Source organism: Microcaecilia unicolor, chromosome 4 (assembly GCF_901765095.1).
Source record: "Microcaecilia unicolor chromosome 4, aMicUni1.1, whole genome shotgun sequence".
Taxonomy (NCBI): domain Eukaryota; kingdom Metazoa; phylum Chordata; class Amphibia; order Gymnophiona; family Siphonopidae; genus Microcaecilia; species Microcaecilia unicolor.
In genome coordinates, this window is record NC_044034.1 from 130,745,373 (window position 1) to 130,760,544 (window position 15,172).

The window sequence follows — 15,172 nt, forward strand, 5'->3', positions numbered from 1 at the left end:
AATACATTTCTGGCTAGTTTTTGAGAACTACCTTCCTTTTGTGAAATATAAGTAAATTGATTACTGGCCTATATCACAGGTTGCATTACAATGAGATTATGTAGTTGGAAGGGGTAGACAATGTTTTGGTAAAGTACAGTAGTGACAGCAGGATTATGTCTGAAAATTAAGAAGAAATGTATTAGGTCAGTGTACTAACTTTGATAAATAGTTACAGGCTAATGATTATTTTTGTACTGTTCAACTGTGTGATACGGCTAAACTCCCAGCTCATCTATAGCCCATAGTTAACACATGAAAAATGTATTGGGATATTTGACATGGTTAAGAACTTTGCATGTTAACAGCTATGACAATGCATGATAATTCTTTTTCAAAAATGTCACTTAAACGCAGTGACAACAGGCTTTTAAATGACCTGCAGGCCCTGTGCCAGTCCCCGAATTCCTTAGTAAGCTAGTAGTCCTCCAACTCTCTCCAGCCCTCTTACTAATTCCCACGGTCTCCCATTGAAAACCTCAGCCCTTGTAAAAAATAAAAAAAGGTGCAGATCCCAGGACACCCCTCCCCCAATCTCCCCCTCCCCCTCTACTTATCCCAATACTGTAAAATTCAGTATTACCAAGGAGCGATTCTCATGTGTTGTTACCTGAGGATGGAGGAGTGGCCTAGTGGTTAGAGCACTGGTTTTGCAATCCAGAGGTGGCAGGTTCAAATCCCACTGCTGCTCCTTGTGATCTTGGGCAAGTCACTTAACCCTCCGTTGCGTCAGGTATAAACTTAGATTGTGAGCCCTCCTGGGACAGAGAAATATCCAGTGTACCTGAATGTAACTCACCTTGAGCTACTACTGAAAAAGGTATGAGCAAAATCTAAATAAAAGGAGTTGGGGAATATTTTCTAAAATGTTTGTCACAGGCCAGATTAAGTAGAGATTCCTGATGAACCCTGCTGGATTTTGGACATTTGGGCTAATCCTTGGGGAATGGGAGGAGTTTTGGTTCCAGCACTTTTTTCTTTTATACTGGAGTATGGTTGGGGGGAGAGTTTTGAGGGCCACTGGCCCATCAGAGTCTCAAGTGGAGTTAATTTTATTAATCTTATTTGTTTTGTTTCTTTTGCTAGTTTGTTTAGAGTGTAAATCTTGAGATTTATATTAATTTAAGGTTATTTTGTATCTTCTTTTCCTTTACCTTCTTCCCCTTTTCTTTTCACTATTCTGTTAGTGAGATTGGTTCTTTCCTTTCATATTAGAGTTCCTTTCCAATTATTTTTGTTTTTAGCTTGTGCATCACTCAGCTCTGCCAGTCAGTTTGAGTGGTATAGAACATTTTTAATAAACTATAAACTACACTTGAATTGTTACGCTCAGAAAGCTCACTTTTGAGATGAAACTTCAGTAGAGAACTTTATGCAAACCCTTAGTGAAGTGCTTTGTTCCTTTCTTAGAAAAAATGTAGGTAAGATGCCACTCTGGGCTAAATTATAATCCAGTAGACATTTTACAATTTGAGTTAGTTGTTGCCCCTCAACTGTTCCCTTTTCTTAAAGACACTAATAACTTCTACCAGTCTTAAGCAGATTTTCAAGTTCACACAGATCTGAAAACTCTCTTATCTGTGGAAGAGATATTCTACCTTTTTGACAAGCAGAGGCAGGCTTTATGGATTGTGTTTTATATGCATTTGATCTGGTTGATCATGCTAGCTTATTAAACAGATGCTAGGACCTGAGAATTAGCCATCAGGCATACCAGTGGCTGGTATACTTCCTGATGGAAAGGGTCTCTCTGTATCAGTCCAATACTCTGCCTTAAATCCTATTAAGCAGGATTGTGGTTTCATAGTCATGTTTATCCTTGTTATTTAATGTTTTTTTAAGCCCCTGGGACAGATCCTGCATTTATTAAGCCTGTTGTGTATAATTTATGCAAACAAAATACTGCATATAATGTCAGTTGATACTGATCTGCCAAGATTTCATCTTGAATCAGAGCTCATAGGTTAATGGTGATTGGCTAACTTTATGGATTATCGAACCTAATGTACTGCTCTTTATAGTAATTAATAAAGTGGTTTACACATTAAAATCCAAGGGAAGTTAGGAAAAGAACTCCATTAAATGATTGGAAAGAGAGAGCATGGAGCAGGAAAACCATTTGAAGTCAAGGCAGCTATAGGTGAAACCCAACCCTTACCCTGGTAGCCTTGGTTTTAGTGCAGATTTGAATTTCCTAATAGAAGGCTCAAGACGGAGAGGGTCAGAAAGAGTTCCCTTCTTATGGGATGCTCTTCCTGCACTTCTTACTCTTGAACCTTCTGTTAAACTGTAAGAAACAGATGACAGAGTGCCACCAAGCCTTTGCAGCTGCCAAAAAACAATCTCTCTCAGTACATTGAACAAGTTGCCAATTTGACCAAGCACCTATTCAGCATAGTAATGACCTACTACAACTCTTACAACAAACCAGTCTGCCCGTGACTTTTCTGCATAACATTATTCTTTGCCAGGATCTATAGGCAGTCTCATCCAGCTCCTCTCAGTTGTCCAGAAGCGCACAATCTGGGATCTTTCTTCCTACTAGAATGTTAAAAAAATTATTGCCTTTTTCTATCACCGAGATGAGGTTTACTCCTCTTACTCTTCCTCTTTGTTGCTATTTCTTTGAAGAGGAACCACATCTGTCCTCCTCCAGTTATATGGAACATCCCATCTCCAGGCATCTGTTAAACATATCCTTCAGGGGATTTGTCAGAAGATCTCTGAGCTCTGTTTGTATCTTGGAATGCATTCTGTCTGGTCCTGTGGCTTTGTCCACTTTCAGCCCTTCAAGTTCTTCATGGACATCCTCTTCTATGAAAGATGCCTTATCTATTTAATTTTGATACGTGTATTTGCTAGTTATCCATGGTCTCTCTCCAGGTCTTTCCTGTATGAAGACTCAACAAAGGTGCTTAACATTTCTGCTGTTTCCTAGTCATTCTCCTTATTTGCAGCATATTTTGGTTTTAGAATTCCACTTATGGCCTTTCTCCTTTCCTGGACGTACCTGAAAAGAGTTTTATCACACCTCTGGCCATTTTTTCTTCTGCCCTTGCCTTCCTGATTTCTCTTTTTGTTTCTCTCAGCTTTACCTGATATTCTTTTCTCTGTTCTCCCTTTGCTATTCTTTGTACTTTGTGAACACTAGCCTTTTATTTTGTCAGCTACCTCCTAGGAAACCCATAATGGCTTTCTTTTCCCTTTGCTTTTCTTTACTTCCGTAGCATAACGATCCATTGCTCTTTTTATAGCTCTTTTGTTTTGTCCTCTGTCCTTTTGCTTCCATTTATTTCCTCACACTCTGCCAGCTTCTCTTTCAGGCACTGTGTCATTTTGATAAAGCTAGCATGTTTGAAGCTCTTTACTTTGAGCTTGATATATCTAGATACTGGATTAACTTTTAAAATCAACCCATACCATATGATCATCACTGCTTCCCAGGTGGGCCCCATGAACACATTTCATTTATAAGCACTAGATCCAGCGCCACCCTTCCCATATGGGTTTTTTTTACCCTATGCCTGAGTACATCGCTTTGAAAAGGTATCCATGATCTCTCTCTACTTCTTTCCAATTCTGCAGATGGAATGCTGTAGTCATCTTGTAGGTTGAAATCTTCTAGCAGCAGCATCTCACCTTTCATTCCTAATTTTGGATATCTATGACTAGAGCTCTCTTTAGTTCCTCTTTCTGAGATGGTGGTCTGTAGATAATATGTGTGTATGTAAGTGCTATCATCTCTTTTCAAGATGGCTTACAGTGCTTCATTCTTTTCTCACACCCAGTGCATTACAGTTGCTTTTATATCAGTTTTGGCATAAAGTACTGCTCCTCCCCCTTGAACCAGCCTATCAGTCACACTCATTATCAATTCATGATTAAACCAACAACAAATGTGATATAAAATATTTTATCCTGGTCTTTCTTTGGTATTTCTTGGACATGGGCCATAGAAGGCCACCCGGCACTGTCCCTATTTTTCAACCACTAGCTTTGCTTTTGAAGTCCACTTTAGCATATCTGAGTCTGTCTTGTCATACACGGGACACAGACTACATTTCTGCCTGGCACTGTCCTCATGTTCTAACCACTGAAGGTGCCATGAAAGACCTCTCCAGCCCATCTCAGACTGTCTTGCCTTATACTGGACACAGACCGTACAAGTTGGTCCCCTTTCATACTTAGTTTTATTTCTGCTTGGAGCAGTCCAGGATCAGAGATGGTGAGTTTGGTCAAGTTGTGGGGCCATCTGCCATGGTAACATTGCCATTCTGATTTTTCTCATTTGGACCACCAGGCTGTATATGGACAGTGGATCAAAGTTGACTTGAGCAGCCCTGAACTTTGGGAGTCATCCATTTATGTACCTTACTTAATCTAACTTTTCAATAGGAAAAGCGTTGTTGTTCTCCTGTATCTGGTGTTTTTTGTAGGCAGGAGGATTAATCAGGAATACAATCCCTCTCAGTGCCCCAAAAGTTGTATTTTTTTTCTTGAGCCATGAAACTAACTGAGGGGAGGGACTAAGGTGGCCATGTATTTATGAACTTTACACTTAGTTCTGAGCTCAAAGAGATCTGTTTCATCGGTGTTGTTCCAAGTACTAGGTCAAAGTACTTAAATAAAAGTGAAAATAAATATATATTTTAATACTTACGTAAAAGTTCAGTGAAGAATACATAAACAAATTTACTTAAGTGAAAGTAAAAAAGTTATTTCCTAATATCATACTTTTCAGTAAAAGATAAAAGTACCACTGTTAACGTTTTTATCTGAACTTTATTGCTCTACAATTCAAGACACTTTGCTTGTAGTAAAACTACATTCTTGAAAATGACTGTTCCTTAGCATCCCTCTGGACTGGCCCAGGATTGGACTGATGGGTTATGCACTCTTTCAGCAGGTGGAGACTGAAAAGTTCTGACTCTAGGAACCAATAGGAGCCCTGGCCATGTGACCCTAGGCTCGGTAATCTCAGTCTCCAGAAGGTGGAAGGAGGTGAGCCCTTAGTCTCTTCTCTTATTTCCTTCTCTTGGCTATTTAAAAAAAAAAGGGGGGGGGGAGGATTTTCTTATTCTGTGCACCGGGTCTCTTGTGCTCTGGGGTGTATATTCGGGGGTACCAGGTCCCTCCCCCTCTTTTCCTCGCTCCTTTGCTCCCACTTTTCTGGGCTGCTTCTGTCAGCAGGGAAGAGCTTTACCCCTTCGGAGGAAGGGTGTTTCAGCTTAGGGAGAGGCAGCCACTGTGTACTTAAAAAAAAAAAAAAGAGCAGCCTTTAGTCCCGCGGAACGAACGAGCAGAGCAGCTTCGTCATTTTCCAGGGTGGCAGTGTCGGCGGGAGAGCCTGTGCGGCACTTAGTTAAAAAAAAAAAAAAAAAGAGAGAGAAAGCAGGGCCAGAATGGTGGAGAAGCTACGGCGGTGCCTCCCCCTCCTTCGGTCCCTGCAGTCGCGACTCATTCAGCGTTGGCAGTCCCCACGTCAGAGCCCGCCAGCGTGTCTTCCTCGGTGGGAAAGGTGGCCATTTTGACAGGTTCTTCTTCCCTTCCAGATAGAGACAGCCCAGCTCGGTCGTTGCAACCTGAGAACTCCGGGGTTGCTATGCCTCAGAATTTGTCTTCTCAGGAGGAGGGTTGCCCTTCTGAGTTTGTTTTACAAATGTACCAGGCTTTCTTATTTAAAAAAAATCTGATGCTGAGGCTGCTTCTTCTCCTGCCTCCTCTGGGGGTGGCCTGACAAATCATTTTCCTCCATCTAAGAGAGCCCAGGGATCTTGGGATCTCCCTGAGGAGCAGCTCTCTGATACAGAGTTAGATCTGCCTGCCTTGGAGGTGGAGGAGGAGGTGGAAGTTTTGGATGCACAACAGGTAGAGGATCATCTCTCTTCTGATCCAAGTGCAGATTCCCTTCCTGTGGGGGGAGGACCCCTCGGTCGTGTGGATATTCCATAAAGAAGATCTTCAGGAGTTAATATCCTTGGTGGCTTCTACCCTTCATTTTGAGGAGGAGGAGCAGGCTGCAGTTCCTGAGGTACATAAGGTGGTGGATCTCTTAGTCAAGGGCATTAAGCACTTGGGGAAGACGTTCCCTATGCACCAGGATATCAAGGATGTCATCCAGGCGCAATGGGATGTCCCGGATTCTCCATTTCACTTGGCCAGTTCCATGGTGCTTCTTTATCCGGTACCAGGGGACCTTTGTAAAGCCGCAACTTGGGCTTCCTTGCATTCTTTTTCTAAGCATTACAGGCTGGATGTTCAGTGTCGTCAGGAAGCGGTTTTTGGAGCTAGGGTCCATACGGCAGGTTTGCTGGGGTCCCTCCCTTAAGGGTACTGCTTTGTTACATCCCATCAGTCCAATTCTGGGCCGGTCTGGAGGGACGCTAAGGAAGGAGAAATTAGGCCTTACCTGCTAATTTGCTTTCCTTTAGTCCCTCCGGACTGGCCCAGGTCCCTCCCAGACTTTCAGTTCGTTTTGTTTTGATAAACTGTTTGTAGGTGGTTTTTTGTTATCGTTCCGGAGAGTTCCGGGTCGGAGCTGCTCTGTGTGTTCTCTTTATCTGTTCATTTAAAAAAAAAAAAAAAGGTTATAATAATAATAAGAAGTCATTGGACTCAGCTTTAAGAGCACTGATTTGAGTATCATAATTGGCTGGCTCTCAAACATCTTCCCCAAGGAGGGTTGTGTTTGCCGGCATGAGACGCTTGAATTACGCGTCTGTACTTCTTCTCAGTGCTTACAAGGCTGCTCAGATTTCCGGTGCCACAGAACTGTGTCTCTTTCCTTTCCTGCTTTGTTATTCAATTACTGAGTCTAGAGTCACATGGCCAGGGTTCCTATTGGCTCCTAGAGTCAGAACTTCTTAGTCTCCACCTGCTGGAAGGGAGATAACAACCCATCAGTTCAATCCTGGGCCGATCCAATCCTGTGCTGGTCTGGAGGGACTAAAGGAAAGCAAATTAGCAGGTAAGGCCTAATTTCTCCTTACTCATGCGAATGTGCCTGTGAGTCATTAATCCAGCACAGCTAAAATGGTGTTCAGCAACTACATTAGCAGAAAGTGGATTGTTCAGTCAGATGAAAAGTTCATTCAAATCATACCAGGCTGCAGTATTACTGATGTTTTCTTACTGGGACGGCAGGTTTTGATCAAGGGAATTCCTGAAACACTTGACTAAAGAATACTTTATCATTATTGTCATTATCATATGTATTAGAAATAGTGCTATCTAATTCATCACTTGCATCTTTGTTATAATTGTCAGTATGTCCAATTACAAAGACGGATTTCAGTGTCTGTTGTTGTTTTAACAATTTCTCATTTTATAGCAAATTCTATTTGAATATCTTAAAGAACTGATGCAAGTATGTAAACTACGTGGCAACCTTTCAGTCTTAAGGCCAGACAAGAGACTTCCTCTAAAGACTCTATCAATCCAGTGGACAGTAAACCTAATGTAAAATTTTCCATGGGATGATGGGCAGCCTGTTGTGATACAGACGTATGTATATGTTTGTTCATCAAGAATTGCAACCATCTTAAGCCCCACACGGTCCTGCTGGTGGCATGCTGCTTCTTTTCTCTGGTCGAGCATGGATATCTCATCTGCACTCTTTTGGATTGCCTTGCTGGAAGCTGTTCTAGTCACTCAGTGTCGTTTCAGTGCCTGGACTCCACCTTTGACTGGCCTGTCTTGGATAGCCTACTTCTGCATCACCTCATCTTCTTTTCCCTCTTTCTAGCCTTTTCCCCTTTTCTTCATCCCTCTTCCGTCTGTTCTTCTTTTGAGATTTGTAATTCTCCCAATGTAATTTGGCCTATTCTGCAGATTGTAAGCCCCTTTGAGTCCGCACGACTGTGGAAAAAAGTGGGGTATAAATGTTCAAAAATAAATAAAGTGACCCAACTCATAAGTGTTGTGTTAAGGAAGCAAGTCTGTTGTTTATAAAGGCAGACGAAAAGGCACCATCAATTTTGTTGCAATTCTTTGTATTGATAAAAGCAAAAAGCCAGAAATTACTAACTGGGTTCGCCTTACCCATGATATTAGACATAAGAATGTGGTCACCTTTCATGAATGGTATGAAACAAGTAATCATCTGTGGCTTGTAGTGGAGCTATGCACAGGTGGTTCCCTAGAGATGGTTATTGCTCAGGATGAGCAGTTACCTGAAGAAGTAGTGAGAGAATTTGGCGTTGATTTGGTTACTGGATTATATCGTATTCACAATCTTGGAATTATTTTCTGTGAGCTCACGCCTGCAAAGATATTGCTGGATGGACCTGGAACCTTGAAGTTCAGCAATTTCAGTTTGGCAAAAGCAGAAGGAGAAAATTTGGAGGAATTCTTTGCTTTTGTTGGATCAGAAGAGGGTACAAATGATGATGGAGAAAGCATACCACACAGAAACTTGAAAGGCAGAGAGAAAGGGTCTCCACTATACACAGCTTCAGAAGTCATCCATGGAGCGGACTTCTCTGTAGCCAGTGATCTGTGATCGCTGGGCTGTGTGCTGTATGAAATGTATTCAGGATCCATTGCAGCCAAACCATCACCAGACTTTCTTAATTTGCTTGATGGACTGCTTCAAAAAGATGTCTAAAAGAGATTAAACTGGTCAGTACTGCTGCAACATCCTTTTTGGAAAGAAATTTTCAGTAGCAATGATTTGGGGAGTGTGATTTGAGCAGGGAGAACAAAGAAATTAGAGATACAGCAGAACTTAAAAGTACTACAGACGTAGAGGCCATGTCTGCTGAAGGAGCTGATAAGAGTCAACATCATAATAAATCTTTCAAACTAGATTTGCGTCTCCTGGCTGCTGCAGCCATTGTCTGAGGAGCTGGAGTGGACGGTTGACGAGCTGCTTTCGGCGCTTTCTGCAGCCTGCTGTTTCAACTCTCATCACATCCTGCCCCACACGGTCCTGCTCGTGGCATGCTGCTTCTTTTTCCTGGTCGAGCATGGATATCTCATCTGCACTCTTTTGGATTGTTTGCTGGAAGCTGTTCTAGTCACTCAGTGTCGTTTCAGCGCCTGGACTCCACCTTTGATTGGCCTTTCTTGGATAGCCTACTTCTGAATCACCTCATCTTCCTTTCCCTCTTTCTAACCTTTTCCCCTTTTCTTCATCCCTTTTCTGTCTATTCTTCTTTTGAGATTTGTAATTCTCCCAATGTAATTTGGCCTATTCTGCACATTGTAAGCCACTTTGAGTCTGCACGACTGTGGAAAAAAGTGGGGTATAAATGTTCAAAAATAAATAAAGTGACCCAACACATGACTGTTGTGTTAAGGATGGTGACCAGTAACCAGTTCAATAAACACAGGAAACTACTGTTCTCATGGGCTCTATTCACTGAACAACAAAATTTAAGACGAGATGATTCACTGTTTGCATGACCAAATTTGCAATAGCAAAATCCTGTGCCCGGTTTTGCTGTTTCGTTTGATGTACTGAGGAATCATCATTTATGTGTCACTTTCACTTTAACTTTTAACTGTAAGCAACAGATGTAAACTTGAGTAAAAGAAGTAAAAATTGACAAAATTATTACTTCAGTAAAAGTAACAAATGTTATCCTGTACTTCTTTATAAGTAAAAGTGTCAAAAGTTTTACTTAAGCATTTAATTAATTACTATACAACACTGTAACTAGATTGCAAATGACATCACCTGATCAATCCTGCTGTCTATATTAAAAAAAACACGTTATAGGTGAGAAAAAATGTGCTGTTTCAACAATTTTATTTTCATTAAAACTTTCCCAAACATATCAGAATATGATTGTGCTAATGTATGTTGTGTCACAAATATGACTGTCCCTTGATAAAGTGTTATGTGCAGTGTGCCTCTTAGGACTAAGTAATAATCTCTTTAAAGCTTGATTAACATTCCATGCTCTTTGGAATTTAGTTTTTGCTTTTTATGGATTAATTGTGGGGTGGGGGGACTTTTACTAAAGCTTAGCTCGAGTTATCTGCAGGAAAAGCCCATAACAATAAAATGGGCCCTGCTGTAGATAACTTGAGCTAAGCTTTAATAGTAAAAGACCCCCTGGGTTTCTTGTGTAATATATTCTGGACAGGTAAAATTCCTTAAAATGACTATTAAGTACTTAAGTCTACTAGATTAACTGTTTTGTAATGTTCATGCATTTATATTGTAAGAAGTGTGTACTTTATTCTGTGTGTGATGATACTAAAAGCTTACTTTTTTATTTAGTTCTCAGACTATTTCACTGGATACTTTAATGGACAGTACTGGCTTTGGTGGATATTTCTAGTACTTGGTAAGTTGCAGTTCAGAAGAAATATCATTCTTCAGCAATGTGATCCAGTATTCTGACATAGGGCAACCATTTTATTCATATGCTGAGTAATATGATGCATATTTTGAAATCATTACATGTTTAATGATATATTTTGTCTTCTGTACCAGTCTCTAAAAAAAGCTGTGCATATGTGCAACATTTTATATGACAACTGTATTGCCAGCTGAACATATCTTGGGTAGCTTACTGAACATGCCCATTGCAATACAATACAAAACAAGAGTGGCCATTGGGAAAATGGGGCCATGGGCAAAGACTAATTGTGGGGCCTCAGTTTCATAAACACTTGCTTAAGTATGGGTCTCGTTTGCCTTGTATAGAAGAGGAAGCTGTCGCACCATTAAGTGCTGGTTCGTGTCTGAGATCTAGACAGTAGCTGTTTCTGTTAGATATGGCTGATGTAAGTGTGGGCATCTAAATGTTAGGCATGCCCGTACTAGGTTAAGTTATGTTATTGTACACCGATCACTGGGTTTACTTTGTTATTGCAAGCAACTTCCCTATCTCCTCTCTCCCCCCAACCTGGCATCACCTTCCCTTTGCTCCTTCACCGTTATCCCTTTGCATCACTTTCCCTTCCTTCCCACTACCCCTTCTCTGGCATCAGCATCACTTTCTTTTACCTCCTACTTGGTGTTACCACGTTCCCTTCATTCCTACCTCAGCATGATACTTTTTCTTGCTTCCCTCACCCTTCCTGATATTACTACATTCCATTCCCTAATCCACATTTCCCAGTTTTGGAACTACTCTTTCAGCAGCCATGTCTGTTTTGTGATGGTAGGAATCCTGTCCCTGGAGCCTTTTTACTAAGCTGCAGTAAAAAGGGGTCTGCGCTAGCATCAGCATGTGTTTTTGATATGTGCTGAGGCCCCTTTTACCACAGCGGGTAAAAGGCTATCTTTTTTGGAAGAAGAGAAATGGCCATATAGTAAGTGATCCACTTGCCGCACAGCTATTTCAGGGGGGGGGAGCCCTTACTGCCACCCATTGAGGTGGCAGTAAGAGCTCCCGCTCTAATCTGGTGGTATCGGGCAGCGATTACCGCAAGCTAAGCACCAACACTACAAAAATAGAACATTTTTGGTAGCTGCAGAAATGGCGCGCACAGGGGGTGGGAACTACCACCGGGCTCCTATGGTAGTCCCGCACTAGTTCTGGAATAGCGAGCGGTAAGCCTGCATTGGGCTTACCGACGCTTAGTAAAAGGGCCCCTCTGTTAGGAACTTAGGCAGTTGATATATTTTCACGATATCCACCATGAATATTCATACCAACATTTTTCTATATTATGAGATCAATTTGCATAAAATGCTTCCTTTGTTTTGCAAATACTATCTCATGCATATTGGTGGATATCCATGAAAACCTGACTGGTTGAGGTTCCCCAGGACAGATTTGGGAATCACTGGCTTAGGCTGAGAAGGACAGCACAATATTCCCTAATTCTGTGATGATAATTTAGGAATTCCCCAGCCAAACTGACTTCCAAAATGGACAACTCCTAACGGAGTGGGAACTATTTCTGTCTTGGCAGATAGGACACTCTTAGGGTCAGAGTCACTGTTCTCTTCTGAGTTTTAACAAACTTTTTGTTACCAGAGTAATTTGAGGATATATATAAAGAAGGTACTTTCCTTCATCCAGGGAAAAGCATTTGACACTTGTTTGCTTGTGTCTTCCTCCTTCACACACAACTGGAGAAAGCTTCTGTATAAAGGAGATGCAAACGGAGGTGCTCCCTATTTGTAGAATTTTTTTATTTTTTATTTTTGTTACATTTGTACCCCGCGCTTTCCCACTCATGGCAGGCTCAATGCGGTTTATATATTGTATACAGGTACTTATTTGTACCAGGGGCAATGGAGGGTTAAGTGACTTGCCCAGAGTCACAAGGAGCTGCCTGTGCCTGAAGTGGGACTTGAACTCAGTTCATCAGTTCCCCAGGACCAAAGACCACCACCCTAACCACTAGGCCACTCCTCCACAGAATAGCCTCTTTGCTACTTCTCCATCCAATGATTACTGTTGGGGTTCTGAGAACTAGATGAATCTGTCTGCTGAGGCTTTTTCCTTCCCTGGAAGATAAGTGACTCTGCAAGTCATCCTTTGAGAGATGGCCCATGTTCATGTTTTGGCATGCCCTTTTCTCCTGACTGGCTTTGATAGTTTCAATTAGGAGAATTTTGTGGGCCAACTGAAAGCCTTCAGGGAAACAATTTGCAAGGATATGATATGGAGTTGCATCCACAAGTTCACTTTCTATTATTGTTTGGACAAAGACCCCCAATAGATTTGGTAAAGTTGTCTTGCAAAATCTCTTTGAGGTTTAGAATCCAACAATATTCCCCCATGGCCCATTTTTATTTCCTGTTTGTCTCCCTCCCTCACCCCCTCCAAAATAATATAGCCTGTTGGCAATATTTTCTTCTACAGTTTATTCTAATAGGGATTTACATGTGTGAAGTCTGCATATTCTTGTTCTTGAAGAAAGTTGCATTGCTTACCTATAACAAGTGATCTCAGAGGACAGCAGGATACCAGTTCTTTCAAAACTCCCTTTCCTTTCCAAGTAGTTGGCTTTTTCAAATTACGCAGTGCTCAGCTGATGGATGGGCTTACATGACCAGGGTGACGTGGGACATCCCTCATATACTCAGAACATAGCAGAAAGCTCTAGAAGCTTGGTAGCCACTGCTCCAACCTGGGCTTCGTTCAATATCACCATGTATGAGGACCTTATATCCTGATGTCCAGGAACATCTATAACAGGAAAGCAACTCCGCTTTCATTTTTATTGGTCATTATGATGGGTTCAGTGATATAACACTTTTTGATTTTTACATTTTTAGGCCTCCTCCTGTTCTTCAGAGGATTTGTCAATTATTTGAAAGTCAGAAACATGTCTGAAAGTATGGCCGCTGCTCATAGAACACGGTTTTTCTTCTTGTACTAAAGGTAAGAAAATAATTCTTCAAGAGCCAACAGGATGAATCAGCTTCTCATATGGGTAATGTCGTCTGATGGTGGTGTTGCAGAGCATTGCTTAGAAAGCTGTGGGAAAGCCTAGAAATTTTCTATAGTTGTGCATCGGATTTCCTGTTTAGCTGTTGATACTTAGAGACCTCCTCAGTCCTGTTTGGCTAAGGATTACATTGGACACATTTTATTCACATCTTTGATATAACAAAATTGATTTAACAAGTAATAGCCCTTCAATGACAGTTATTAAAGCAATCAGCTTCCCTATTCTCTATCACTGAATAAGGAAATAGGGAGGCTGATCACTCCCCTCATCCCCAAGGGCATTCCTAAACAATCATGTCATCAAACATTTTTAAAAGATAAAATTTATCTTCTGAATGAATGACCCTAGACAAGACATTCCATAATGTTGACCCAGTGATAGAAGTCAAGCAGTCCCTACTCTCCTCAGCAAATCTAGCAACCTACAGCCTTAAAATGCTTAGTTGATGAGACTCAGCAGATCTTAAAGTTCAGCTTGATATATGACAATCTAGGGCTTTCCTTAGATACGCTAGCTGAATTTCATGCAGTACTTTAAAAATCAAGGAACGAATTTTAAACTGAATTTCTGTTGTATGGGAGCCAATGTAGAAGACTTCAAAGTTGGAGAAATTCTAGCAGACCTACTACTAACACCAGTCAACTCTACAGCATTTTTATACTATTTTGAAGAAGTGTCTGTTACTTCTGGTAACCCCAATAATCTATTGCAATAATCCAAACAGCTCAAATTAAGGCTGCTATACAAGTTTAAAATATATTATGGACTTATGCCCCCAAATTCTACAAAGGTTGCTAAAAATTGGATGCACAGTTGGGTGCACAGGGGTCGTTTATATGCATAAATAAATTAGCTTATTGATTCTAAATTGGCAGTAAATACCAATAATTGGCATTAACAAGCACTGATTTGTAGGTAAGCATGTAAATGACTTAGCCCCGTTGATAAACTTACACCTAATTTCTATAGCACACAACTTCAGGTGGGACGTTGGCATGGGCGTGTCAGAGGCATGGAAAACAATGAGGTACTAAGTTAAAGAATACTGTTAGTTACTTGCGTAACTGCCAGTATTTGGTCATGAGCATTTAAACCAGCCATTGACATGGCGTAAGTGCTCCTGCCTAGAGTTACGTGCCAAAAGTGTGGACTTATACTAAATTGACAGTGCCCAAATTTTTGGCACCTATGTTTTAGCGTCCTTTATTGAATTGAGCACATACAGGATAATTCTGTAAAGGGGTACCTACTAGTGACCTACTTGAAACCTATTGTGTAAAGAAAAGCAGATGCCTACTTCTTTTTATAGAATACCAGCATAACATGCCAAGAATGTAGACCAGGGGTCGGCAAACATTTCAGTGTAGAGATCTATTTTCAAACTTTCAATTTGACCAAGATTGACTGGAAAATGTGTTACAATGTATTGTATCCCAAAATTTGTCAGAAACTGACTGATTTCACAGGACAGGTACCCATCATGCATTGTATAATGGAATGGTACGTCACCAGTTTTTTTTGTGTGTTTGTTTTATTTGTGTGTGTATTCATTTTTACCTGGAGGTAGCAGTGCGAAAGAAGATAGGTCACTGCACACCATGTTATCCCACATGCAATCTCGGTAAGTTATAGTTTTCATATCCAATGACAACACTGAAGGAAATCATCCATCTGTACGCCTACCTTCATTGGTTTCAGCTAGCTTGCGAATGCCAGTGCATGCTGTATGATACAGGGCGGAAAGGAAATGAATGGATGTCAAAGTAGG

The 15,172-nt window shown here is 41.0% G+C and overlaps 1 protein-coding gene across 1 annotated transcript in view; it reads left to right on the plus strand.

Annotated features, from left to right (window-relative positions):
- The window catches only part of NDFIP2 (Nedd4 family interacting protein 2), a 211,043-nt gene that overhangs the window by 170,936 nt on the left and 24,935 nt on the right, over positions 1-15,172 (plus strand). The window contains exons 6-7 of the mRNA XM_030200624.1: positions 10,268-10,334; positions 13,229-13,334. Coding sequence (XP_030056484.1) covers positions 10,268-10,334; positions 13,229-13,332 — 171 coding nt within the window. The 3' untranslated portion in view covers positions 13,333-13,334. The remainder of the gene's footprint in view (positions 1-10,267; positions 10,335-13,228; positions 13,335-15,172) is intronic.